The sequence below is a fragment of the Procambarus clarkii genome, unplaced genomic scaffold (assembly GCF_040958095.1).
Source record: "Procambarus clarkii isolate CNS0578487 unplaced genomic scaffold, FALCON_Pclarkii_2.0 HiC_scaffold_100, whole genome shotgun sequence".
Taxonomy (NCBI): domain Eukaryota; kingdom Metazoa; phylum Arthropoda; class Malacostraca; order Decapoda; family Cambaridae; genus Procambarus; species Procambarus clarkii.
The window spans coordinates 1,063,282-1,089,168 of NW_027189133.1; the positions used below are offsets into that span (position 1 = coordinate 1,063,282).

The following is a 25,887-nucleotide window of genomic DNA, read 5'->3' on the forward strand; positions in this document are numbered from 1 at the left end:
TATAAAAATTGATGATTAGTTTATTGAATAAAACTACACTGGATCCGCATAAAGAAGTGGAACTGTCAGACGGCGGCAGCACTCCTCACGCGCCTCTGGCAACACAGTCAGCTGGACGATTCAAAACTTCGATCCTGGCCTCTTGAATCCAGCCCCTTCCTCTAGCTGCCCAAAATGTCAGAGCACCCACACACATACATTAATATATATTACCTCATGTATATATGAATAACCTGGCACCTAGCCTAACGCTACCACCCTGGCAGTAATAATAAAGACAATGCTCATGACATGAATGATATCCTAGCTCACCTAGACCAAGGGGTAATGGAAGGGAATTTTTGTACCTTAACTCTTTCTACTACATAGTCGACATATCCTCTGGCGAGGATCGCTTAGGTCTACGGTCCTAGCGTTTGGTCCTCCGTTGATTAGGGTCCTTTACACACAAAGTCATCAGCCGACTTGTAGATGCGCGTCCTAGCCGTACTCACTCTGCAGGCAGGTCCTCCTCCTCCTGAGGTACTGGAGACAGGTCCCTGTGCACGCCGTCTTCTTCCTCCCACACTAGCACTGTAGACAAATTTACAGTTTGGTTCAATGTCTCCTTCTCAGTCTTCCAGTGGACTTGACCACGGGCACAGCAGCTCGCCTAATGCGTTTGAACGTGGCCCGTGGGGTTGAGGGGGTGTCCTCCCGACGTTCACCTCTGCCGCAGACTATCAGTAAAAGTGCTCTTGGCGCTCTAACACCAGCCAAGCTCTGCTTCCATGTATTTCATAGGAATCAGATAATCTCCCATGACGTCTGCGGTACTAATGTGGCTGCTTGAGTCCACTGGATGGGGCTTCCTAGCCTCCAAATTGGGACCTCACTCGAGCGTTTCTGCTCTTGATGACGGGCTGTGACACACTATGCCCGCAGCGCCGGACCGCTCAGAGCCCTCCACCTTGTGACATCACGCATCCCGAGGGCTCCTCGTCATTTGTCTATATTGTCACGTGACCCTACCTGGCGTCAGAATCAACTAGCGGCAGGCGTCACGCTCTTTTGGCGGGAAGTGGAAAGCCTCGACGCCATTTTGTAACACCAAAAGGGCGTAAGCTACTTGTAAAACCAAACTAAATCGGCTAATTCATTGCCAACACGATAACTTTCTATACCTTTATATATATCAAAATGTTCCCTGAGCATCGGAGAACGTGCAAATCGCAGAGATATGACTCTTGATACCGGGACAGGAAAGACATAGGGGTGGGACACCATCACAGTACCTAATACAGGGGTCTGACACGAGTGATGGGGAGTATGCGGTGGATGATGTCGAGAGTGTGTACAGTACACGCACCTCGACCGGCCTCCCACGCTGCCCTGGGTCAACACCACTGGAGTTACCATCACCATCTGTCACCGGACGTAAGTCTACTGGGTGATACCACATGTTATGAGTCATTTTCTGGATTCAATGCCATAGACTCTGATACAAGCAGTGATGATGAACTGAATACAATGGGGCTATGGTGTTACTATGCAGAGTTTTGCTGCCCCAGCACAAGCACTGCCCCTGCCCAAGGCAGCGCCAGCATCTCACGCGGCCTGACGACAATGTGTCCTCTACATCAGGTGTTTGTGGTAGGCCTGTACTATGCAAAACAGTCTAATCTCCTGGCATGCCCACGCGCAGCTCTAGCACAAGACGTAGTAGCCGTGGTGTTTGCACCCGTGCTGGTGGTGATTGTTCTGGTGTTGACCGTGGTGTAGGCACCAAAACCAAAAATACGGGTGTAATTGTTTGGCAGGATTGTGAGAATTTTGTCACACAAATTCCAACATTTGATTATACAGATGTTGGTGTGATACCCTTATTCCCCTATACTAATGAGGATATGCCTGAAATTGATTATTTTATGGCATATTTCGATCAACCATTCATGGACCATCTCGTTGCAGAGACAAACCAATACGCTCTGGAATTTTACCTGCCTCTGGATTGACACGTTGGAAAGACACGACTATTGAGGAAATGTATGTGATTTTAGCGTTGACCATGATGATGAGGCATGCAGATAAACACATGATCCAGGATTTTTGGAATAAATGACAGCCTTATTCCTATCTCCTTATTCTACAGGAACATGTCTCGTGATAGGTTCCTGTTGCTTCTCAGGTGCCTCAACTTTGAGAACAATGCTAAGGAAGACAGACACGACAGACTGTGGAAAGTGCGGAAGATATTTAGTGAATTGAGAGGAAAGTTTCGTGACTATTTTGTACCAGCACAAAGTGTCTTAACTGATGAATCGCTAGTCCTCTTCAAGGGACAACTCACGTTCACGCAGTACATTCCATCAAAGCGGCACCAGATGAACAAATCCACAAGGGCAGTGACGAGGATTCGAACCTCCGTCCGAGAGCATCCCAGACGCTGCCTTAATCGACTAAGCTACGACATGGTAGTTGTGTACAGCAACTTACATGTCGAAATGGACAAGATCCACACGGCTTCTCAAGCATTGTCGTGAAAACACTCATGGAACCGTTGCTGAACAAGGGGCATATCATCTTCACAGACAACTATTATACCAGCGCCTTGCTAACCAGAGTCCTCCTTGTCCACAACACCGGCGAATGTGGCACTGTCAAGGCCCACAGGAGGGAAATGCTAGTGTTTGGCATTGGTATTGCAGTGGCTGATTGCCAACTGAGAAAGTGTGATAAAATGTTGTCAGTGTGCTGAAGGGACAGACGCGAGGACAACTGTTCACTTTGGACAACTATTCACTTTGGACAACTATTCACTTTGCAACCTTGTTGCAAAGTGAACTTTGCAACAAAGTTGCTAATGTATAAACCTGATTGTGTCATTGATTACAATGTAAATATGCGGTTTGTATATAAATGTGAAATGATGGTTGGTGCCGTCAAGTGCATGAGAAAATCTGTGAAGTGGATAAAGAAATTGTTTTCTACCTCGTTGACGTTGCAGTGCTGAACTGTTTCAACACGTATCTCGTGAAATATGGCAGGAGACAACCTATCCGTACATTCAGTGTTGCTCTAGTGTCACAACTAATGGTGAGGTATGGGTGGAGGGCAATGTTGTGCCGCATGGGGGTGCCAGCAACAAGGCCTCACTCAGTTCCAGACAGACTCAGTGGTAAAGAATACCTTGCTGTACACAAGCATGGTTATATGCCAAGCAAAGGAACACGAGAAAAGGGTAAACATCCCTGCGTTGTTTGCAAGAACACGCAATGTAGGGAACAGAAGCGAAGATCCATCTGCACCTGGTGCGTTGAGTGCAAAGTTGCCTTGTGATCTGTTGACTGCTTCAGTGATTATCACACACTTACGCAGTTCTAAGTGTGTTGACAGTGATGTATATAGTTTGTGATAGTGTACAGTGTGTTAAATAAGTTGCAAATGTAAATAATTGAACATATAATATAGAAAATATGAACAATATTTGTGGACACATTTGTGATACATGTAACACATTTTCTTTGAACAGTACGGATGTTCTATTTCCTGATTATTGTAAACCTGTTCAATATATATAGAATTAGCCAGAAAAAAAAATGCATTTGTAAATGTACAGAAAAAATGATCATAAAATTATTTGCGGCAACTCGCGCTTGTTGAATCTGGTGGACGACTGCCTGCGGGAGGCTACGGAACGGACAACCACTAAGCTGTGACGGCACCCAACATTTTCTGGACACCACCGCGGCTAAAGTAAGTACATTTGTGCAATATTTTCAACATATATGTGATCAGGGGAGGGTATTTAACAATTTTCGAAGAAAAAATAATTTTGTCAAAGAATTTCTTTTCTGCGCACAGCGGGAATATCATATTTTAAGGCAGCGCAGCATGGTGGTTAAAGAACTTCAGAGCCACATAGGACCTGCGAGAATCAGCTTAAAAACAAATGAACCTTGCTTCATAAATAGGAACTGGCATGTATACGAGAACACATTTTGTGTAAAATTAGCGAAATTGCATAAAGTTCAGTAGTAACATGAAATCGTTTACAGAGGATGGCGGCACTAAAAAGTTTGATAAGGAAAAATAACTGAGCAGCCAAAACTCTCAGCAGACTTTGACTCTTCCGTAAAATGAACAGTAGCAAGTGAATGGCAGATAAACTGTTAGAAGAAAGACCATTTCATAATTGTAGAAAGACTCTCATGAGATATACCAATACCGATCACGGATCTTAAAGCGACGCAACACCGGTTGTCTGAGTAGTTTAGGGATGCTGATTCCATGCCGTTGTGCACCTTTAATATTTTCTTCTAAGTGAATGCTCTGGATTGGAGAAGGATGAAAGGAACCAGAGCAAAATAAAGATTTGGGATGGGACGGGGGGAAGGAATGGTGCCCAACCACTTGTGGACGGTCGGGGATTGAACACCGACCTGCATGTAGAGAGACCGTCGCTCTACCGTCCAGCCCAAGTGGTTGGACATGGGTCGATGGAGAACCCAATGAATATGTGAAACAGCTATAGTCTAGTTTAGATGGCATTAGAGAGCATAAACAAAAACTCGTTCACTATCTGCAAGTCCCCCTTCCTCCCCTCTAACAAGATATAGGTAAGGTAAGACCTTGAGAGCAAGGACCCAGAGATAATTGACATAGGACGACCAAGACAGGTTGAAGTAAGGGTCCAGAAACTTTGCATACATGCTGGTGAGAGTAGCATGGAAGGAGAGGTGTTGGTGAGAGTAGCATTTATGGAGAGGAACTGGTGTTGCAGGTGAGATAAGGTGAAACGTTATCTTCATCTAAGGTGCTGTTGCTACTGATAACTTGTATAACTTTTTAAATGTTTCAACTCTGTAGTCATTGACCTCCTATGAGTACCGGCAAAACCTAATTCAGGTGTAAAAACCTGAATGACAGTGGCCTTGACGTTAGTATTAACAATGGACTGTAGCTAAATTGGAAAAAATTGGTTGCTGACTTTATATGATCAAATATCACAATTTTGTTTGTGTTTTAGATGAATTAATTATTTATCAGACTAAATGAGAAATATAGGTTGTTGGAGTGTTTGTACCCAGGAAACATTTCTTATTTCAGATCATTTTAAAACCGAAATTTTAAATTTATATCAAGTTTAAATTACTTCACATCAATGTTGTATGCGAATTTGTAAAGATGATAATTAAACGTTCAAACATAAGGTCTTAAAAATAAATAGTTGAATGATTAAACGTAAACGGTTTTAAATGTTAATGCTATTCATTTAAATTTTGGAATTATTAGATTTATAAACTTAATTGAATTCGGATGAGATAAAGAAAAAGAGAGAAAAAAAGAGACAGAGTTTGAGAAAAAAAAAGTGAGAGTGAAAGAGTTGGAGAAAAAGTAAAAGTGAGAGAGAGAAGAGAGGAGATGGACGGAGAGAGAAAAAGAGTTTGACAAAAAGAAAATGACCAGACCACGTGGGAGCGTAGTGTCACGAGGCCTATGTTTACATATATGAATCTAGGTATACTTGGACTATAGTGAACAGTGATACAGTAAATTAGTGAATGGTAACTCAACAGACATAAGGAAACAGTGACTGATGGCACTTAGTGGACAGAGAAATATCCACGTGGAGTGACGACGGATCCACTGATGGACCTCGAAATAAGGACATCATTATATTCTCGCCTAGTTTGTGTGAACAGAACAACTTGGCTGGTAGGTACGTATGAGGGGATGGTTCACCAGCTCACTTACAATAGTGCTTTTATGCCTGTGGGAGCCAGTACACTTGTTAAGTGCCTTGTTAAGTGGACGGACTTAAGTTTGGTAACCAGCAACCGAGACATCTAGTGTTTGGGCTCATGTGAGAGCCCCAGTCCTCAGCAGTCCAGAAATGTTACCCTGGCCGGGGTGGCATGTCTGTGGACAGTGCTAGAGCTGATAGCATCATCTCATTGTATGGCATGGCGCTAGACAGCTTTGCACGGGAACAGCTAGGCCTAGGCGTGGGGTAAGCTGTGGGCCTCCCGCGCTCGCTGGCCACTTGAGTCGTTGTCATGGAAACAGCTGCCATCTTAGTAAACATCGTGAGCCGCCATGTTGGTCGGCCATCTTGGAGTTGCCCTAGGGGCTATGCTACACCGTCGCCGATTGGATGAGAGGGGTAGGCCGCTGTATGCCTTCCTCTCATTGGTTATTTCGAGAAGGACGTGGGGATAGCCGTTGTGTAGCATCATTCTGAACACAGCTGCCACCTTGTCAAGACGCTCTCTGTACTCAATTCGGCCAAATTCAAGTATAGGGCGTCGTGGTGGCTGGACTACTCAACTGCTGATGCTTCCTGCTTCACCAACGACAACGGTCGTCACAGAATCCGGCCGAAGTCGTCGCTTGGAGGGGTTTAAGACATTTGTATGCAGGGGGTAGAGGTACAGTGATCTGGGATCGTGGGGAATGTGCATACGAGCAGCAACAGACTCGTGGATCCCATACCAGTGATGATTAGACTTGCTAGTGCTCTGTAGCAGTCGATGGGAATGGGGAAATTCGTGTCAGTGTTAAGGCAAATTTCCCATGTTGTGTGAGACGCTATTGTTGGGCGCGTCACCTGGGTATGAACGCTTCACTTCACCGGTGAGTCGAGGGTGCGAACTCAGCCGTGTTGAGTGGGAGGGGTTCGAGTGTGCGCCAAGTTTCCGTATAAGTACCACGTAAGGTACTACCGCCGCTTACGCCATCTGGAGCGAGCCAGCCACCTATAGCGGGGTGCCTGATGTATGGGAAGGTGTGTAGCCGGCAGTGTGAATGAGTAAGTACCTATGTGTGTATTTCTGGTGATTAGTAGTCTCTAAAGCTTGAATTCGAGGTCAAGTGTTCCGTCACATTGTCACGCAGCACCTGTTCAGGTGGAATGAATTGTGGGCGAGGAGATTAATCACCTTTGTTGTCATCTTGTCAGTCCAGAGGGACTTATGTCTGGTGTACACAGACGTACAGTGTGTGTGTATGTGTGTGGGTACACACGGGAACAGAGTATACATAGATTAGCCGAGGACTGAGAGGATGTCCATGTAATAATTATATTATTTCATTGTGGTAATCATTTTTGATCGTCCGTGGGACGGAGTGATATCATTTCCATGTGTGGACTTGCAGGTGTGGAATTCCAACACTGAGCGCTCAGGTATGTGTAACGCCAGTGATTCCTGGCATTAGGGAGTGTACCACAGTGTGGTCTTAAATTTCTTGTATCGTTCCCAGGGCCGTGACAAGTGTGATTTATATAAATATATATTGTGGTTGCAGTATTAATTAACGTAATTTTGGTGAGTTTTGGTGAGTGACGTGGCTGTCTAGAGAGACCGCCACCGCTCTGTCGAGTAACGTAACTCTCGAGTGTTTATCGAGATGCGTGATCGATAAATCACTCACCCATGTGATTTAAGGAGTGTGAGATTCTCCTTAGTGTTCCCAATAACGTTTGATAGCTGTAGGCTACATGTGTCAGCAGTAATTATAATTATATATATATATATATATATATATATATATATATATATATATATATATATATATATATATATATATATATATATATATATATATATATATATATATATATATATATATATATATATATATATATATATATATATATATATATATATATAATCGTAGTGTCACGGTGCCCAGTGTTATTGAGATATTTACTGTGAGGTGATTGAAATATATTGACCTGTGTTCTAGGGGGTTATTGAGAGCACTGGGGTCATTTGCAACAGTAAGTAAGTAAGTGTGTGCAGTATCCTAATATTTGGAAATTAGAGTACTTGCCGAGTGTGTTATTGCAAAGGGGGTTGTTATTTGATGGTGATTGTTGCTAGTGTTGAGCAATCACCGTATGTGATTGCAGTTCAGTAAAGCCATTGTGGGGCAGTGTTCTAGAGGGTTCATGTCCTGTATGTTATTTTACTAGGTTCTGCAGTATTGTCATAGCAACCGGATTGTAACGTAAATCACTGTGATTTGTTAGTGTGATTTGTCATTGTCGTGGGTGAACTCGGCTGTAGACGAGTACTTGGGTACACATATATTCTCATGTTATCTGGTAGGACATCGAAGTCCAGTATTCAGTGAGGTGATTGCGAGGCAATTAATATAACGTAACCCAGGGAACGCCCATTGCTTTAAGAGAATTTGTTCTTTGACAATTTGAGTAACGTAGAATGCGTTTGGGTTAATTTACATTCCTGTAAGCAGCTACGGTAGTCTCGAGGAGCCTAGCCATCAGTCAGATAAGAATTAGAGTATTGTCTGTCGTAATTAACGGTCAGTGGGCCGGGTAATTGACGTGTTTCAGGAAGTCAAAGTAATTAACCTCGATCCTTGTTTGATCGACTTACACGAAGGCTACATTGTTCCATTAACGTAACGTCGTTATTTATCTGCCCGGAAGTACCGGCACTTGATTGACTCGTGGGAGGAGTAGGGTCATTTTAAAATAACGTAAACGTGGTGCTAATTACTGTTATTAGCCACCTGAATTGGTCTTAGAATGGAAGGCTTAGACGGAATTCATACCTTAATGTAAATTGCTGAGCCAGTGTGAAAGGTTGCGTATTTTAATTGTTTAATTATTGATCTTGAGGATAGTAATTAATTACTCTAAAGGTAATCACGAGTAATTACCGTTCTCTTAGCACTTTGGACATTGTAAATCAGAGTTTACCATCGCAGAGTGATTAGTAACCGATTAACATAAATTAACGTAACTCATAAAGAGATTAATCAGCTGTCTGGAAATACAGGGATTAATGGGATTTTCTCACTGAATGCTCGACGGGTAGAGTGTTGTGTAATTTCCGCGTTACTAGTGACAGTTGTAAGAGTTGTTAATTTAACGGAAATGTTACCTTCTTATTAACGTAAATGTTATTGTGTTATTAACGTAAATCAATTGGTATTGATTGTTGATCGTCCGTGGGACGGAGTGTTAACGTAAGGATTAATTTGAGGAAGGGTGCTGGAGTTGCCAGTGAACCCATTAGTTATTGTTGTCATTGAAAGACTACTGATTTGATTGCATTGCAACCGCTGTTGCAGGTGTAGACTGCACTGAGGCGTAGAACAGTTAGGAGGTTACTGGAGACGTGTTTCAGAACCTACTGTGTCATTTGTTGTAATTGTGATTATAGATTTGTTAGTTCTTGTTTCTTGTTGATTCCTCTGTGGTCACGCTTATGTTCGAGTTAGTTCATTATGCAGTCCGAGGGGCTGGTGTCTAGCTGTCATTGATAGTGTCACAGGAAGGATTTCGAGTAACGTCATTGACATTTCTTTTTGTTTTGTTGTAGTAGTTAGTACTTTATTGAATAAACTAAGTTGTTATGGTTAACACTGTCTTTTCGTTACACCCCACACATTATTATTGTTATGCAAATGTTCTTCACACTCGACTAATAAAATTGAGACTAATTTTCTGAGCTTTGGATCAAATATACGGCACCACACAACAATAAATTATTGTTGTGAAAGCCCATGACCTACTCGTTAGATTCGCTTCGGCGATTGGCGAAGGTCAGCGGCCTAGTGAGGGGGATTTCAATTTTCATTGGGGTCTCGGCATTTGCTCGCGCCTAGTCAATTGTTCATACATGGTCCCAAAGTGAGGAATGAGCTGGTTACTACACTGGTGTGTTAGCTAAGCAAGTCCTTCCTCAGGCGACCTAGTTGAATATCACGACAGGAATAAAGGTTAAAGAATAAAGAAAATTCTTAGAAATTTTCCGAGCTAAAATTCCTTATACCAATTACAATTTATTCCAAAACTTCTCACAAGTTACACAAACTCTCACATCGTGGCGCCCAATGTGGGGCCGTAGACTTTTGATTCATAATCAGAAAAGTAAGACTCATCAAGTTGAGAAACCTAGGAAGAAAGGTGTGAAGAACATTGCAGAACAATATTGCTGTGGGTGTGTTTGTTGTCGGTTAGCAGGATTAGGTACACACACACCACACACACAGAATGGATGAGGATTATAGGGATAAGTACATATATCTGTATGTGACTAAGTATGGCGTGCTGCCAAAGGATAGAAACATTCGCACAGATGAGGAATGTCGGTGGTATGTTGAGGACCATCGGGCCTATGTACGGCGTCTATTTCTAGAAAGAGCAAACAGAAGTGATCCAGGGGACAAGGGAGTTCCCCTAGCTGACCGTGGTATAGTCGGTATGTCAGGGGGTGTGGGATTGAGTCCACCCCAGGAGAAGGAAGGGGAGTCGCGACCCCAGCCTAGGCTAAGGACTGATTCCTTGGGCCACAGAAACGTTTCGTTAGAAGTAGTCAATCAGATACCAGAACAACCTCTCAGGAGGGGGACTGAACAACCCCAGGAGGAAATGACTTTACAGTACCTAGCAGCTCAAGCTGATGGTTTTGGACTGCAAGGAGAGAATAAGGCCAAGTTCGTGGCCTTCATGTGGAATGCCCACCACGAGAGATTGACTAGATTGGAAATTGCAAGAGTGCAATCCGAGGCAAGGACGGGGAGTCAAGCCCCTCCTGCCGCGCCAAGCTCAGAGGTACAGGCGCTGGAAGTAGAGATACCTCATCTATTGCCAAGAGAGAAGAAGATCGATCCTAGGGATGCATACCTAGATCGATGTGTGACAAAGGTTGAAAGGTTTACTCAAGCTCCATGTAAGGGAGCCAAACCTAATGAAAGTAAGTCTAAGGGACACCAACAGAAACCCAAGGTTAAGGGACCCAGGTGCTTCACATGCAACATGGCAGGTCACCGAGCAGCTAAGTGCCCGAGCAACACTAGGCTTAAGACTAAGAAGGTGTCCAAGGTGCAAGTTACAGGCATGAGTACCGTGGGAGGTGATGCCCTAAGACACACACTCGAATTAACTAGAGGAAGAGTTAATGGGCAATGGACGAGTGTCTTTCGAGACCGGGGTGCTACGGTTAACATGGTCAGGAGCAGTTTGGTTGAGCCTGAGAGCAGAACAGGTCGAACCCTCCGTGTCCAGTTCCCAGATGACACTGGTAAGGACATGGAAGAAGTGTCCGTGTTGGTAGACACCCCATATATCAAAGGTAAGATCAAAGCTGCGCTAAGTAGAAAGGCAGTGTATGGACTTTTGATAGGTAATACTCCTGGTATAGAGAACCAGGTGGGTCTGTCCTGTGGAAATGACCCAAAGGAAACAGGAACAGGTGAGAGGAAGGTTAAACCCGCTGGCGTTGACACCAAGCGTCAGCCAGCCGGTCGAGCAGAGATCACCGCCGCCCAGACAAAAGAAGAGAGGCAGCAGGTGAAAGGAAACAGGAGTCATCCTCCTCTCCCTATTGCACAGAAAACGAGAACTGATTCAGAGGGACTCAGATGGGTCTCACCAGCTGACGGCGATGTCACACGGCCACCAGCTGAGGAAGTCATGGTCGCCTCTTATCAGGCGAAAGATCAGGTTCATGAGGTAAAAGGAAAAAAGAGCAATTTTCCTTCTTTCATTCCACAGAAAACGAAGGTGAGCCCAGTGAGACGGGTGTGGCCCGGATCAGGTGATCCCGCCACGACCTGTCGACCATCCAGACCCGCGAGGGTTACCACCACTCAGGAGAGTAAACGTCTGCTTGATGTTACCAGTGGTGAGGCTAAGGTAGCTGTGGTTCCCACAAGTGAAGTGGATATTCTGGACCAATCTTTCAGGCTGTTGGAAGATCGTTCAGACAAACAAACGGATGAAGAGATTGAAGAACGAGCAGGTCAGTGACCAAGTGCTCAGTGAGGGGCGAGGTTTGACAGCTGCTGAAGAGGCCTCAGCCCAGTCAACTCAGTCAGTAGAGCAACCCAGTCTGAGAGTGACAGACAGACAGGAAGAAAGACCCTGTCACCTGGAAGTCAAGACAGTCTGCTAACTATCGGAATTGTGTCGGTAGAGTAGGGAAGGTGTTGAGTCTGTACTTCATTGGTAAGTCCATCCCAGTGTGCTACCTATTGTGTCCAGTATGACACAGACCTGAGGGGCGAGAGTGTGAAGGAACTGAGGAAGGGAAGCTGCGAGGCGTTGAGCCGGCTTAACCTGGACCCAGAACCTGAGCACGACCGCACTACGGTCAGGAAGTACCACCCTGGACGAGCCAGTGACGTCACATCTTGTCCCGCCAGCCACCGACGTCAACAGAAAACGGATGAATCACCACCACCCAGCCGCCGTGCACTTAATTAAGAGCGCAAGTGTAAGTGGCTGGTGATTTTAGATGAAATTTTCCTCCGGGAAATTTTATCTTTTTTGGTGGGAGGTTGTTGTGAGGGGATGGTTCACCAGCTCACTTACAATAGTGCTCTTATGCCTGTGGGAGCCAGTACACTTGTTAAGTGCACTTGTTAAGTGGGTGGACTTAAGTTTGGTAACCAGCAACCGAAACATCTAGTGTTTGGGCTCATGTGAGAGCCCCAGTCATCAGCAGTCCAGAAATGTTACCCTGGCCGGGGTGGCATGTCTGTGGACAGTGCTAGAGCTGATAGCATCATCTCATTGTATGGCATGGAGCGTGACAACTTTGTGCGGGAACAGCTAGGCCCAGGTGTGGGTGAGCTGTGGGCCTCCCGCGCTCGCTGGCCACTTGAGTCGTTGTCATGGAAACAGCCGCCATCTTAGTAAACATTGTGAGCCGCCATGTTGGTCGGCCATCTTGGAGTTGCCCTAGGGGCTATGCTACACCGTCGCTGATTGGATGAGAGGGGTAGGCCGCTGTATGCCTTCCTCTCATTGGTTATTTCGAGAAGGACGCGGGGATAGCCGTTGTGTAGCATCATTCTGAACACAGCTGCCACCTTGTCAAGACGCTCTCTGTACTCAATTCGGCCAAATTCAAGTATAGGGCGTCGTGGTGGCTGGACTACTCAACTGCTGATGCTTCCTGCTTCACCAACGACAACGGTCGTCACAGAATCCGGCCGAAGTCGTCGCTTGGAGGGGTTTAAGACATTTGTATGCAGTGGGTAGAGGTACAGTGATCTGGGATCGTGGGGAATGTACATACGAGCAGCAACAGACTCGTGGATCCCATACCAGTGATGATTAGACTTGCTAGTGCTCTGTAGCAGTCGATGGGAACGGGGAAGTTCGTGTCAGTGTTAAGGCAAATTTCCCATGTTGTGTGAGACGCTATCGTTGTGTGCGTCACCTGGGTATGAACGCTTCACTTCACCGGTGAGTCGAGGGTTTGAACTCAGCCGTGTTGAGTGGGAGGGGTTTGAGTGTGCGCCAAGTTTCCGTATAAGTACCACGTAAGGTACTACCGCCGCTTACGCCACCTGGAGCGTGCCAGCCACCTATAGCGGGGTGCCTGATGTATGGGAAGGTGTGTAGCCGGCAGTGTGAATGAGTAAGTACCTATGTGTGTATTTCTGGTGATTAGTAGTCTCTAAAGCTTGAATTCGAGGTCAAGTGTTCCGTCACATTGTCATGCAGCACCTGTTCAGGAGGAGTGAATTGTGAGTGAGGAGATTAATCACCTTTGTCGTCATCTTGTCACTCCAGAGGGACTTATGTCTGGTGTACACAGACGTACAGTGTGTGTGTGTGTGTGTGGGTACACACGGGAACAGAGTATACATAGATTAGCCAAGGACTGAGAGGATGTCCATGTAATAATAATATTATTTCATTGTGGTAATCATTTTTGATCTTCCGTGGGACGGAGTGATATCATTTCCATGTGTGGTCTTGCAGGTGTGGAATTCCAACACTGAGCGCTCAGGTATGTGTAACGCCAGTGATTCCTGGCAATGATTATTGGGGAGTGTACCACAGTGTGGTCTTAAATTTCTTGTATTGTTCCCAGGGCCGTGACAAGTGTGATTTATATAAATATATATTGTGGTTGCAGTATTAATTAACGTAATTTTGGTGAGTTTTGGTGAGTGACGTGGCTGTCTAGAGAGACCGCCACCGCTCTGTCGAGTAACGTAACTCTCGAGTGTTTATCGACATGCGTGATCGATAAATCACTCACCCATGTGATTTAAGGAGTGTGAGATTCTCCTTAGTGTTCCCAATAACGTTTATTAGCTGTAGGCTACATGTGTCAGCAGTAATTATAATTTATATATATATATATATATATATAATCGTAGTGTCACGGTGCCCAGTGTTATTGAGTTATTTACTGTGAGGTGATTGAAATATATTGACCTGTGTTCTAGGGGGTTATTGAGAGCACTGGGGTCATTTGCAACAGTAAGTAAGTGTGTGCAGTATCCTAATATTTGGAAATTAGAGTACTTGCCGTGTGTGTTATTGCAAAGGGGGTTGTTATTTGATGGTGATTGTTGCTAGTGTTGAGCAATCACCGTATGTGATTGCAGTTCAGTAAAGCCATTGTGGGGCAGTGTTCTAGAGGGTTCATGTCCTGTATGTTATTTTACTAGGTTCTGTAGTATTGTCATAGCAACCGGATTGTAACGTAAATCACTGTGATTTGTTAGTGTGATTTGTCATTGTCGTGGGTGAACTCGGCTGTAGACGAGTACTTGGGTACACATATATTCTCCTCTTATCTGGTAGGACATCGAAGTCCAGTATTCAGTGAGGTGATTGCGAGGCAATTAATATAACGTAACCAAGGGAACGCCCATTGCTTTAAGAGAATTTGTTCTTTGACAATTTGAGTAACGTAGAATGCGTTTGGGTTAATTTACATTCCTGTAAGCAGCTACGGTAGTCTCGAGGAGCCTAGCCATCAGCCAGATAAGAATTAGAGTATTGTCAGTCGTAATTAACGGTCAGTGGGCCGGGTAATTGACGTGTTTCAGGAAGTCAAAGTAATTAACCTCGATCCTTGTTTGATCAACTCACACGAAGGCTGCATTGTTCCATTAACGTAACGTCGTTATTTATCTGCCCGGAAGTACCGGCACTTGATTGACTCGTGGGAGGAGTAGGGTCATTTTAAAATAACGTAAACGTGGTGCTAATTACTGTTATTAGCCACCTGAATTGGTCTGAGTATGGAAGGTTTAGACGGAATTCATACCTTAATGTAAATTGGTGAGCCAGTGTGAAAGGTTGCGTATTTTAATTGTTTAATTATTGATCTTGAGGATAGTAATTAATTACTCTAAAGGTAATCACGAGTGATTACCGTTCTCTTAGCACTTTGGACATTGTAAATCAGAGTTTACCATCGCAGAGTGATTAGTAACCGATTAACGTAACTCGTAAAGAGATTAATCAGCTGTCTGGAAGTATAGGGATTAATGGGATTTTCTCACTGAAAGCTCGACGGGTAGAGTGTTGTGTACTTTCCGCGTTACTAGTGACAGTTGTAAGAGTTGTTAATTTAACGTAAATGTTACCTTGTTATTAACGTAAATGTTATTGTGTTATTAACGTAAATCAATTGGTATTGATCGTTGATCGTCCGTGGGACGGAGTGTTAACGTAAGGATTAATTTGAGGAAGGGTGCTGGAGTTGCCAGTGAACCCATTAGTTATTGTTGTCATTGAAAGACTACTGATTTGATTGCACTGCAACCGCTGTTGCAGGTGTAGACTGCACTGAGGCGTAGAACAGTTAGGAGGTTACTGGAGACGTGTTTCAGAACCTACTGTGTCATTTGTTGTAATTGTGATTATAGATCTGTTAGTACTTGTTTCTTGTTGATTCCTCTGTGGTCACGCTTATGTTCGAGTTTGTTCATTATGCAGTCCGAGGGGCTGGTGTCTAGCTGTCATTGATAGTGTCACAGGAAGGATTTCGAGTAACGTCATTGACATTTCTTTTTGTCTAATAAAATTGACTAATAAAATTGAGACTAATTTTCTGAGCTTTGGATCAAATATACGGCACCACACAACAATAAATTATTGTTGTGAGAGCCCATGACCTACTCGTTAGATTCGATCCGGCGATTGGCGAAGGTCAGCGGCCTAGTGAGGGGGATTTAAATTTTCATTGGGGTCTCGGCGTTTGCTCGCGCCAAGTGAATTGTTCATACATGGTCCCAAAGTGAGGAATGAGCTGTTTACTACACTGGTGTGTTAGCTAAGCAAGTCCTTCCTCAGGCGACCTAGTTGAATATCACGACAGGAATAAAGGTTAAAGAATAAAGAAAGTTCTTAGAAATTTTCCGAGCTAAAATTCCTTATACCAATTACAATTTATTCCACAAATTCTCAAATAAAACTCTCACAGTACGGCTTCTATGTCAGTTATCTGGTGTACAGAGGGAGGAAAAATATAATAAATATCTTTTCAGTGTATCATATATAATTAAAATCTCAAAGTGGCTCATTCTGGGTGGAAGTCGACACAAAAAGGTCACTCGTGACATCCAAACAAACACACACACACAACCAATCGCACACACAAGCACGCACACACACACACACACACACACACACACACACACACACACACACACACACACATGATGGTTTAATCAGAGATGTGGGCTAGCTAAGCAGCCAAGTAAAAGGGCATAGAGAAACTATAGGAATAACAGGAAACTGGAGAGCAGAGAAAGATACCAGAATGCCAGGAATGAATATGTCAGGATGAGAAGAGAGGCAGAAAGACAATACGAAAATGACATCGCAAGCAAGGCAAAGACTCAGCCTAAATTGTTGTCTAGCCACATCAGGAGAAAAACAACAGTTAAGGAACAGGTTATGAAATTAAGGATAGGGGCGGAAGGATTCACTACAAATGACAAGGAAGTGTGTGAGGAATTGAGTAAGAAATTCCAGGAGTTCTTCACCTTAGAGCAAGGAGAAATTCCAGAGGTAAGTGTGGGAATAGCTAACCAGGAACCACTGGAAGAGTTTGAGATTACCAGCGGGGAAGCAAGGAAGTGTTTACTAGAGTTGGATGTGACAAAGGCTATAGGCCCAGATGGAATCTCCCCTTGGGTTCTAAAGGAAGGAGCAGGAGAACTGTGCCTACCACCCTCCATAGTGTATAACAAATCACTGGCAAAAGGGGAACTGCCAGATATTTGGAAAGCAGCTAACGTAGTCCCGATATACAAGAAAGGGGATAGACAGGAGGCACTGAACTACAGGCCTGTGTCCCTAACCTGCATACCATGCAAGCTGATGGAGAAGATTGTGCGAAAAAAACTAGTGGAGCATCTGGAGCGAAGGAACTTTGTAACACACCATCAACATGGTTTCAGAGATGGCAGCTCCTGCCTCACAGGGTTACTTAAATTCTACAACCAGGCAAAAAAAATAAGGCAAGAAAGAGAAGGGTGGGCAGACTGCATATTTTTGGTTTGTCAGAAAGCCATTGATACAGTGCCACACAAGAGGCTAGTGCGAAAGTTGGAGACGCAGGCTGGAGTGAAAGGGAAGGTACTCTGGTGGATAGAGGAGTACCTAAGCAACAGGAGACAACAAGTCTGTGTGAGGGGTGAGGTCTCAGATTGGCGAGACGTTACAAGTGGAGTCCCGCAGGGGTCAGTCCTTGGACCTATACTGTTTCTGGTATATGTAAATGAATCTATACCCAGAGGGTATAGATTCGTTCCTCTCAATGTTTGCCGACGATACAAAAATTATGAGGAGGATTGAAACAGAGGATGATAGTAGGAGGCTACAAGATGACCTAGATAGACTGAGTGAATGGTCCAACAAATGGCTGTTGAAGTTCAACCCGAGTAAATGCAAAGTAATGAAACTAGGCAGTGGAAACAGGAGGCCAGACACAGGATACAGAATAGGAGATGAAGTACTTAATGAAACAGAGAGAAAGATCTAGGAGTTGATATCACACCAAACCTGTCTCCTGAAGCCCACATAAAGAGAATAACGTCTGCGGCATATGCGAGGCTGGCTAACATCAGAACGGCGTTCAGGAACCTGTGTAAGGAATCATTCAGAATCTTGTACACAACATATGTAAGACTAATCCTGGAGTATGCGGCCCCAGCATGGAGCCCGTATCTTGTCAAGCACAAGACGAAGCTGGAAAAAGTCCAAAGGTATGCTACTAGACTAGTCCCAGAACTAAGAGGCATGAGTTATGAGGAAAGGCTGTGGGAAATGCACCTTACGACACTGGAAGACAGAAGAGTAAGGGGGACATGATCACAACCTACAAAATCCTCAGGGGAATCGACCAGGTAAACAAGGATGAACTATTCAACACTGGAGAAACGCGAACAAGGGGACACAGGTGGAAGCTGAGTACCCAAATGAGCCACAGAGACATTAGAAAGAACTTTTTCAGTGTCAGAGTAGTTAGTAAATGGAATGCACTAGGAAGTGATGTGGTGGAGGCTGACTCCAGACACAGTTTCAAATGTAGATATGATAGAGCCCAGTAGGCTCAGGAATCTGTACACCAGTTGATTGACGGTTGAGAGGCGGGACCAAAGAGCCAGAGCTCAACCCTCGCAAGCACAATTAGGTGAGTACACACACACACATAATAAATATCTTGTTAAAAATTCTGTGGCAAGGGTTCGGTTCCCGGATTAGGCAGAAACAAATGGGCATAGTTTCTTTCACCCTGATGTACCTGTTACCTAGCAGTAACTCTTAGTCTCCTCCACACCCACTCCAAGTCTCCTCTACACTCACAACCAGTCTTCTCCACACTCACTCCTAGTCTCCTCTGTTACCTATCGTTCGTTACGGCTTGAAACCCTAACAACAGCATGGATCTTAATTATCTAGGGCTACTACAAACTGCTGTTCTCAAGAGCGGGTCACTAGTGTAACCCCATGATAAGTACAACGCAACGTTATAAATTTCTCCTTTAGGACTGAAGAAATAGACATATAACTTTATATATATATATATTAACAATATAATCAATATTATATCAAGTACAGATGGACCACTGTTAAAGTAAAATCAAAATTGTGTCTCTCTCAGAATAAAAATCTACTACATGACACAACAACAAGTAAACAGACTTATCTCCCACATGTTATTCCTTCTGGTCCCTTGAAGCGACTGACTACTCAGCTGTCGCTACCCATAATCCTCTCCCCCTCTGCCTCATCCAGGATGAGGGATGGAAAATACAGACTTTTTAATATTTAAAACTAATTGAACAACCACTTGTTCTCAAAACACATAAAAATACAAATTAAATATAATAGTTACTTTCAAGTAAGTAAGTAATTATCAAAAGAAGACACCAAACCGGGAAGGCTATGTAGCACCATCAAATACGCAAAATAATCAGAGGGCGCTAAATATCATCAAGGATGCCAATACGAGAACAAAAACGCATAAGGCGAACGATATCAAAAGTATCCGAGTCACCAAGAATTCTATCGAGGGACAGGTGACCGCGAGGGGCGGTCGGAAAGCAAGACACACGCTCGTCCTGGAAGTCAGGACATTCAAGAAGGACTTGCACGACCGTAAGAGGGACAATTCAACTAGGAAAATAAGGAGCAGGGCGGCGCTCCATCAAGTGACCATGGGTTAAGCGAGTATGGCCAATACGCAACCTCGCCAGAGCTGTTTCCCACCGCCGGTTACGGTGGAAGGCGGACTGCCACGAGGAAACACAACATTTAAGAGTACATAGCTTGTTACCAGTAACAGACAACCAAGAAGCCTGCCAACGGGTAAGGACTGAGGAATGGATAACCGGGTAAAAGTCGGAATACGGAATGCCCTTACGAGAGATGGGACAAGAGTGGACAGCTTCCTTGGCGGCAGCATCCGCACGCTCATTTAAAGACACACCAATATGGCTGGGAACCCAACAAAACTCAACCGACTTAAATTTACTGTGAACGAGAAACAGCCAATGCTGGATCTCGACAACCACTGGATGAACCGGATTAAAGGACCCGAGAGCCATGAGGGCACTACGAGAGTCAACAACAACTACAAAGGAAGACTGACAACGAGAAAGCAGGAGACGAAGAGCATAGAGAATAGCATAAAGTTCCGCTGTAAAGATGCTAGTCTCCGGAGGCAAGTGACACATATAAGTGAGATCAGGAAAAACAACAGAGTAGCCAACACCGTCCGCTGACTTAGACCCATCGGTGAAGACAAACACGGAGCGGGAGTGAGAAGAAAAGTGCTCGAGGAAAAGGCGTTTTAGAACCGTAGGAGGGGTAAAAGCTTTAGTGATACGGGTCAAGGATGTACAAAACCGCGGAAGAGGGACCCTCCACGGGGGCAAAGAAGGAACAACACGAGGAGAAACATCAGAAATACGAACGGAAAGAGAATCCTGCAGGCGAGATAACCGGACAGAAAGAGGGAGGTGGTGAAGAGGAACAGGAACCGCAGGAGGGGTAAAAGTTAAAGCACGACAGAGGCGAGAGGAAGGATGCTGCAAGGACCGCGCAAGATAGCGAAGACAGTAGCGATCACGGCGGTCCTGGAGAGACAGGAAGCCAGTGTCAACATACAAGCTAAGGACGGGAGTCGAACGAAAGGCACCAGAACTGAGGCGCAACCCAGTATGGTGCAAAGCATCAAGACGGCGAAGAGTAGAAGGAGAAGCAGACGAGTAAGCAGGGCAACCATAATCGAGCTTAGACAGGACGAGAGAGGAATGTAAAGCAAGGAGAGTGCGCCTATCTGCCCCCCAAGAAGTATGGGACAAGACCCGAAGGAGGGTAAGGGCCTTAGAGCACTCAACACGGAGGTAAGAGATATGGGGAGACCAAGACAAACGAGAGTCAAGGAATAACCCCAAAAGCTTCGCAGGAATCTTTGTATTCAAAGGGGATGACCATAAAGTGACAAAGAGGGACGAAGAACAACCCGTTTCCGCGTAAATGTCATGGCACAAGTCTTAGAAGTAGAGAACTTGAAGCCATGATCAGTGGCCCAAGACGACACGGCATCAATTGCAAGTTGAAGCCGGCGTTGAAGGAGAGGCGAATCATCACCCTGACAACAAAGGGTAAGATCATCGACATAGAGAGCGGAGAAGACACCAGAAGGAAGAGAGGAAAGAAGACCATTGAGGGCAACCAGAAAAAGAGTAGTGCTCAGAACACTACCCTGGGGCACACCTTCGTATTGCTGAAAAGAGGGAGAGAGAGCGGTACCAAGGCGCACCCGAAAGGAACGACGAGAGAGGAAGCTGCGGAGAAAGAGAGGGAGATGACCACGAAGGCCAAAAGAATGAAGTTGAGATAGGATATGATAACGCCAAGTGGTGTCATAAGCCTTTTCCAGGTCAAAAAGGACGGCAACAACGGAGGTCTTCGCAGCAAAAGCAGTACGAATATAGACCTCCAAGTTCACCAGGACATCTGTCGTGCTGCGGCACTTGCAGAAACTAAATTGAGAAGGGGAGAGGAGGTGATGGTGTTCCAGGAACCACATCAGACGAACGTTAACCATACGTTCAAAGAGTTTGCAGACACAACTTGTGAGAGCAATAGGGCGAAAGTCCTTAGGAGAAGTACCCAGAGACCCCGGTTTGCGAACAGGGAGGACAACGGCATCGAGCCAGTCCTCAGGGACTGACGACGACTCCCAGATCCGATTATACAGACTCAGTAAATACTGAGACGTGCTCAGAGGGAGATGGCGAAGCATCTCATAATGAATACCATTGGAGCCCGCCGCCGTAGAACCGCAGAGGGCCAGGGCAGAACGAAGTTCAGAGAGAGAGAAGGGATCATTAAAGGGAAGCTGAAGATGAGTGCAGAAATCTAAAGGACGAGACTCAAGGACAGGTTTATGAAGAAGGAAAGATTGGGGAAGATGAAGACCAGAGCTAACAGAAGAAAAGTGGGAACCTAGTTCGGAAGCGACCTGCAACGGGTCCGCCACAAGAGTATCATGGAGGTGAAGGACCGGTGAAACATCGGGAACGAACTTACCCGCTATCTTGCGGATACGCTTCCAGATCTGGGCCAGAGGGGTTTCGGACGTAATTATTGAGACATAAGATGCCCAACATTCACGTTTAGCCGTACGGATGGCCCTACGGGCCACCGCACTCGCTTTCCAAAAGAAAAGAAAAGAATTGGTCGTCTGCCTACAGCGGTGCCTCTTCCAGGCTGCACGCTTACAGCGGACAGCCCGAGCACAGTCCGCATTCCACCAGGGAACGCACTTCCGTGGACCCCGAGAGGAAGAGCGAGGAATAGAGCAGAGGGCAGCGTTGAAGACAGTGTCATGAAAAAGGAGGAGAGCGCGAGAGAGAGGCAGAAGGGAGAGGACAGAGAGAGCAGCACTGAGGGTAAATAGGGTCCAGTCTGCCTTATCAAACTCCCACCTAGGGAAAGAGAGGGAAGGGCGAAAAGAGAAAAAGGAAACAAGGATGGGGAAATGATCACTTCCTATGGAGGTCATCAAGAACCTTCCACGTGAAATCTAAGTAATGAGAAGAAGAGCAGAGAGAAAGATCAAGACAAGAAAGGGTGCGAGTCCTAGAGTCCAAATGAGTGGGCTCACCAGAATTCGGAAGAGACAGGGAAGAAGAGAGGAGAAACGGCTCAAGGAGGCGACCTCGGGTATTCGTCAGAACGTCACCCCAAAGAGAATGACGACAATTGAAGTCACCCAGCAGAAGCACAGGCTCCGGCAAGGAGTCTAGGAGGTGTTTCAAATCAGGGAGAGAGAGCGGGACACTCGGGGGGAGATAAACGGAACAAACTGTGTACCATTTCCCCACAAAGATACGAGCAGCAGAACAATGGAGAGGCGAAGGAAAAAGCAAAGGAACAAAGGGAACATCAGCACGAATCAAGAGAGCAGAAGAATTAGAAGCCCCAGCAATGGCTGGGGGGGGGGGGAGAGAAAGGAATAGCCACGAAAACGACCAGGACGAGCACCAAGCATTGGCTCCTGGAGACAGACACAAAGGGGCGAAAACCGCGAAATCAGAAGTTGGAGTTCGAGGAAATTGGCGTAATAACCTCGAACGTTCCATTGAAGAATGGACAACGACGAGAAGAGAAAGGACAAAAACAGAGAACAAGGAAGAAACAAAGGCGAAAGAGCAACAGAGCACGTTAAAGAATATCAGGGTCGGGTACAGGGTCAGCAAAGTTAGGGTTCGGGGGCATGGGTAAACTGAGCAAAGACGGAGGGAAGGAAACGGGAGAACAGATCAGAGGTGGGCGGGCGGGGTCCGGAGGAGGAGGAGGAGGAGGAGGAAGAGGAGGAGACAACGGAGAGGAGCAGTCAAGGACAGCAGCAGGAAGAGGGGGAGTAGAAAGAGGGGAGCGCACCTCAGCAAGAGCAGCAACCGAAAGGGAAGCAGGGGCCAAAGAAACCTCCATAGCAGGAACAGGGGGCGCAATCACTGAAACGGGAGGGGAAGGAGCAACAGAGCCAGAAGTAGGAGCTGAGGAAGAAAGCGAAGCCTTCTTACCCGCCGGGAAAGAGGAAGGAGAGGAGCCAGGCTTTCGCTACTGACTTAAAGAGACCGGTGTCCCAGCAACTACGTACCGGGCAACGGATTCCAGTGTCTCAACAGGAGAAGCCGAACGAGAGCACACACGACGGCCGTTAGGAGAGCGATGGACATCCGCCTGCACCGACAGGCGGTGGGGAGAGCCGATAGATGGAGGAAGAGGATGGGAAGGAGGATCGGAGGGGGACGAGGAAGAAGACACAGGAGACACGACAGACCGGGTAGAAGGAAGGGGAACCCCAGACAGAGGACCAGGAGGAGGACCCTTCGGGAGAGAACCCAAAGGAACAAAGGAGGGGGCAGTGGGCGCATCAGGGTCCAAGGCCCGGAAACGGTTGTGAGTCTGAGGAAGGCTGGGAAGGACGAGGAGAGGAAGAGAGCAACACGCGAGCATAAGAGATATTAGCAAAAGGCGAGAGCCGGCGAACCAGGCGTCTCGCCTCAGGAAAAGATTAAACGCTCCCAGTGCTTCAAGTTGAGGACGGCTGCCTCAAGCTTGTAATGAACACACGCACGGGAGAAGGTAGGATGGGCCTCACCGCAGTTGAGGCAACGAGCCTGGGGAGAAGTGCACTCCGACTTAGAGTGACCTTCACTCCCACACAAAGGACAGAGAGAGACAGTCCCAGAGCAGCGGAGGGCACCATGCCCAAACCTCCAGCACTTGTTACAAAGTCGAGGAGAAGGAATATACTCCTGGACAGAGCACCTAGCACCAGCAAGAATGACAGAGGATGGAAGGGTCCTACCATCAAAGGTGATCTTCACATCGCGAAGGGGTTGACGGCGACGACCACGAGGGGGACGAGTAAACGAGTCAACCTGGAGGACAGAATGGCCTTGGGCATCAAGGATATGCCGAATATCATCGTGACAATCCTGCAGATTCCGAACACCGGTTGCAACATGGGGTGGGAGGAGAATAGTGCCAACACTGGCAATTCATCTGAACGTTCTTGGAGACCCGAACAGGGATCTCGACAAGGCAAGATAAGGCAGCCAAGCGGGAAGCCGCATCCTGAGAAGGAGCAGCAACGACACGTGTACCGAGGACGAGTGGGGTTGAAAGTAACCGACGCATCCACGGAATCTACAAGATGCCGATGGAGGGAGAAATCGTCAGGAGGCGCAGAATCAAGAGGGAGGAGATCAAAGTATTTGGCCCATGAAGCAGGACCAAACAAGGCCTGATATGCATCAGCACGGGAAGGAATCGAGCTAGTGCGGTTGGGGCGCGAACGGCGTTGAGAACCCCTAGAGAGAGAGGGGTCAAAAGGCGCAGTAGTCACAACGAAAGACCTAGCCACACCAGGGGACGAAGTGGTCACCACCGGGGGCTGGAGGCTCGACCCAACCACAGAGGAGGGAGGGGAGCTGGGGAAAGAAGTCAGGACGGTCAAAGGATGAGCAAGGTCGGGGCCCAACGCAGCGGGAGCTACAGAGCCTGGTCTTCCAATACAGGCCGACTCGGGGGCTTGGTCGTCCACCCCACGAGCCTGAGAGGGTACTACGGAAACATTCAACGACATAGAGACGAAAAGTGACAAATTCATCCATGAATGTGCCCCCATATCCACCATGGAGCCACAATTAGAGGCAGGACACCCAACAGGAAGCTATCGCCGATCATGCCGGGGCCCCCTAGGGGTGCGTCGTGAGTATACGCCCCACAAACGCCACCTTAAGAACCGTCAGTCCGTCGAGATCGGGTTCAGCGACGAAAGGGGGATTGACAATAAAAGGTTCCCCTCGCTCGAGACGTTGGGTACTACAGTTCTACGGGTGCAAGAGTATGCCTCCTCAAGCACCCGGGCGTCAAAATAGAAGAAGTCCAAATAAATAATCCAAATCAAGCAAAAGGTCGGCAGGAAACGACAAGCAGAAAGGAGAAGAGGGGGGAGAAAAACGAAACATAAGGAAAAGGAAAAGCGATCCGGCACAATTGGAGAAGACAGCAGCAGGAGTGCAAGGCCAGAAAAGGACAGAGGACTGCCCAACGGAGCATCACACTCCGGCAGCCGTCCACCAAGCCCCCTCACGACGCCAACGGGCCGGATGGGGAGGGGGTAGTTACTTTCAAAATATATAAGTTACAGTGCCACCTGCTTAATTACAGTAAATTAATACAATATACTTAAAGTAAAAGTGACATCTGGAACTCCCATAACTGAACAGGTCCAGCAATTCTAATTTCCCGAATCTAACAGGTATTAGACGTGTTAACAGCCACCGCGCTCCTGTCCCCACTGACATTGCCACACCACACCATAATTTGCCAAAATATAATGTGTACATATATGATGAAATGGAACAGAATAAGTTTATTTTAAATTTATATACGTATCCAGCTAGGAGTATGTAACACTTCCACCTCCAAGAAAAAAATTGCAATGGATTGAAGATCAATGGCATTTTTTCCGAAGTAAAATGTATGACACTTGAGATTTATGGTATTAAGTACACCAAACATGTAAAAGTAATAAGAACACATTTCTGGACAAAAATGAAAACACTCCCAATATA

General features: G+C 46.0%; 1 protein-coding gene across 1 annotated transcript; it reads left to right on the top strand.

Moving 5' to 3' along the window:
• Window positions 1-2,135: 2,135 nt before the first annotated feature.
• Window positions 2,136-2,522, top strand: LOC138360194 (piggyBac transposable element-derived protein 4-like). The gene has a single exon (XM_069320138.1). It carries the CDS (start codon window positions 2,136-2,138, stop codon window positions 2,520-2,522), a length of 387 nt encoding a protein of 128 aa, XP_069176239.1.
• Window positions 2,523-25,887: the final 23,365 nt, after the last annotated feature.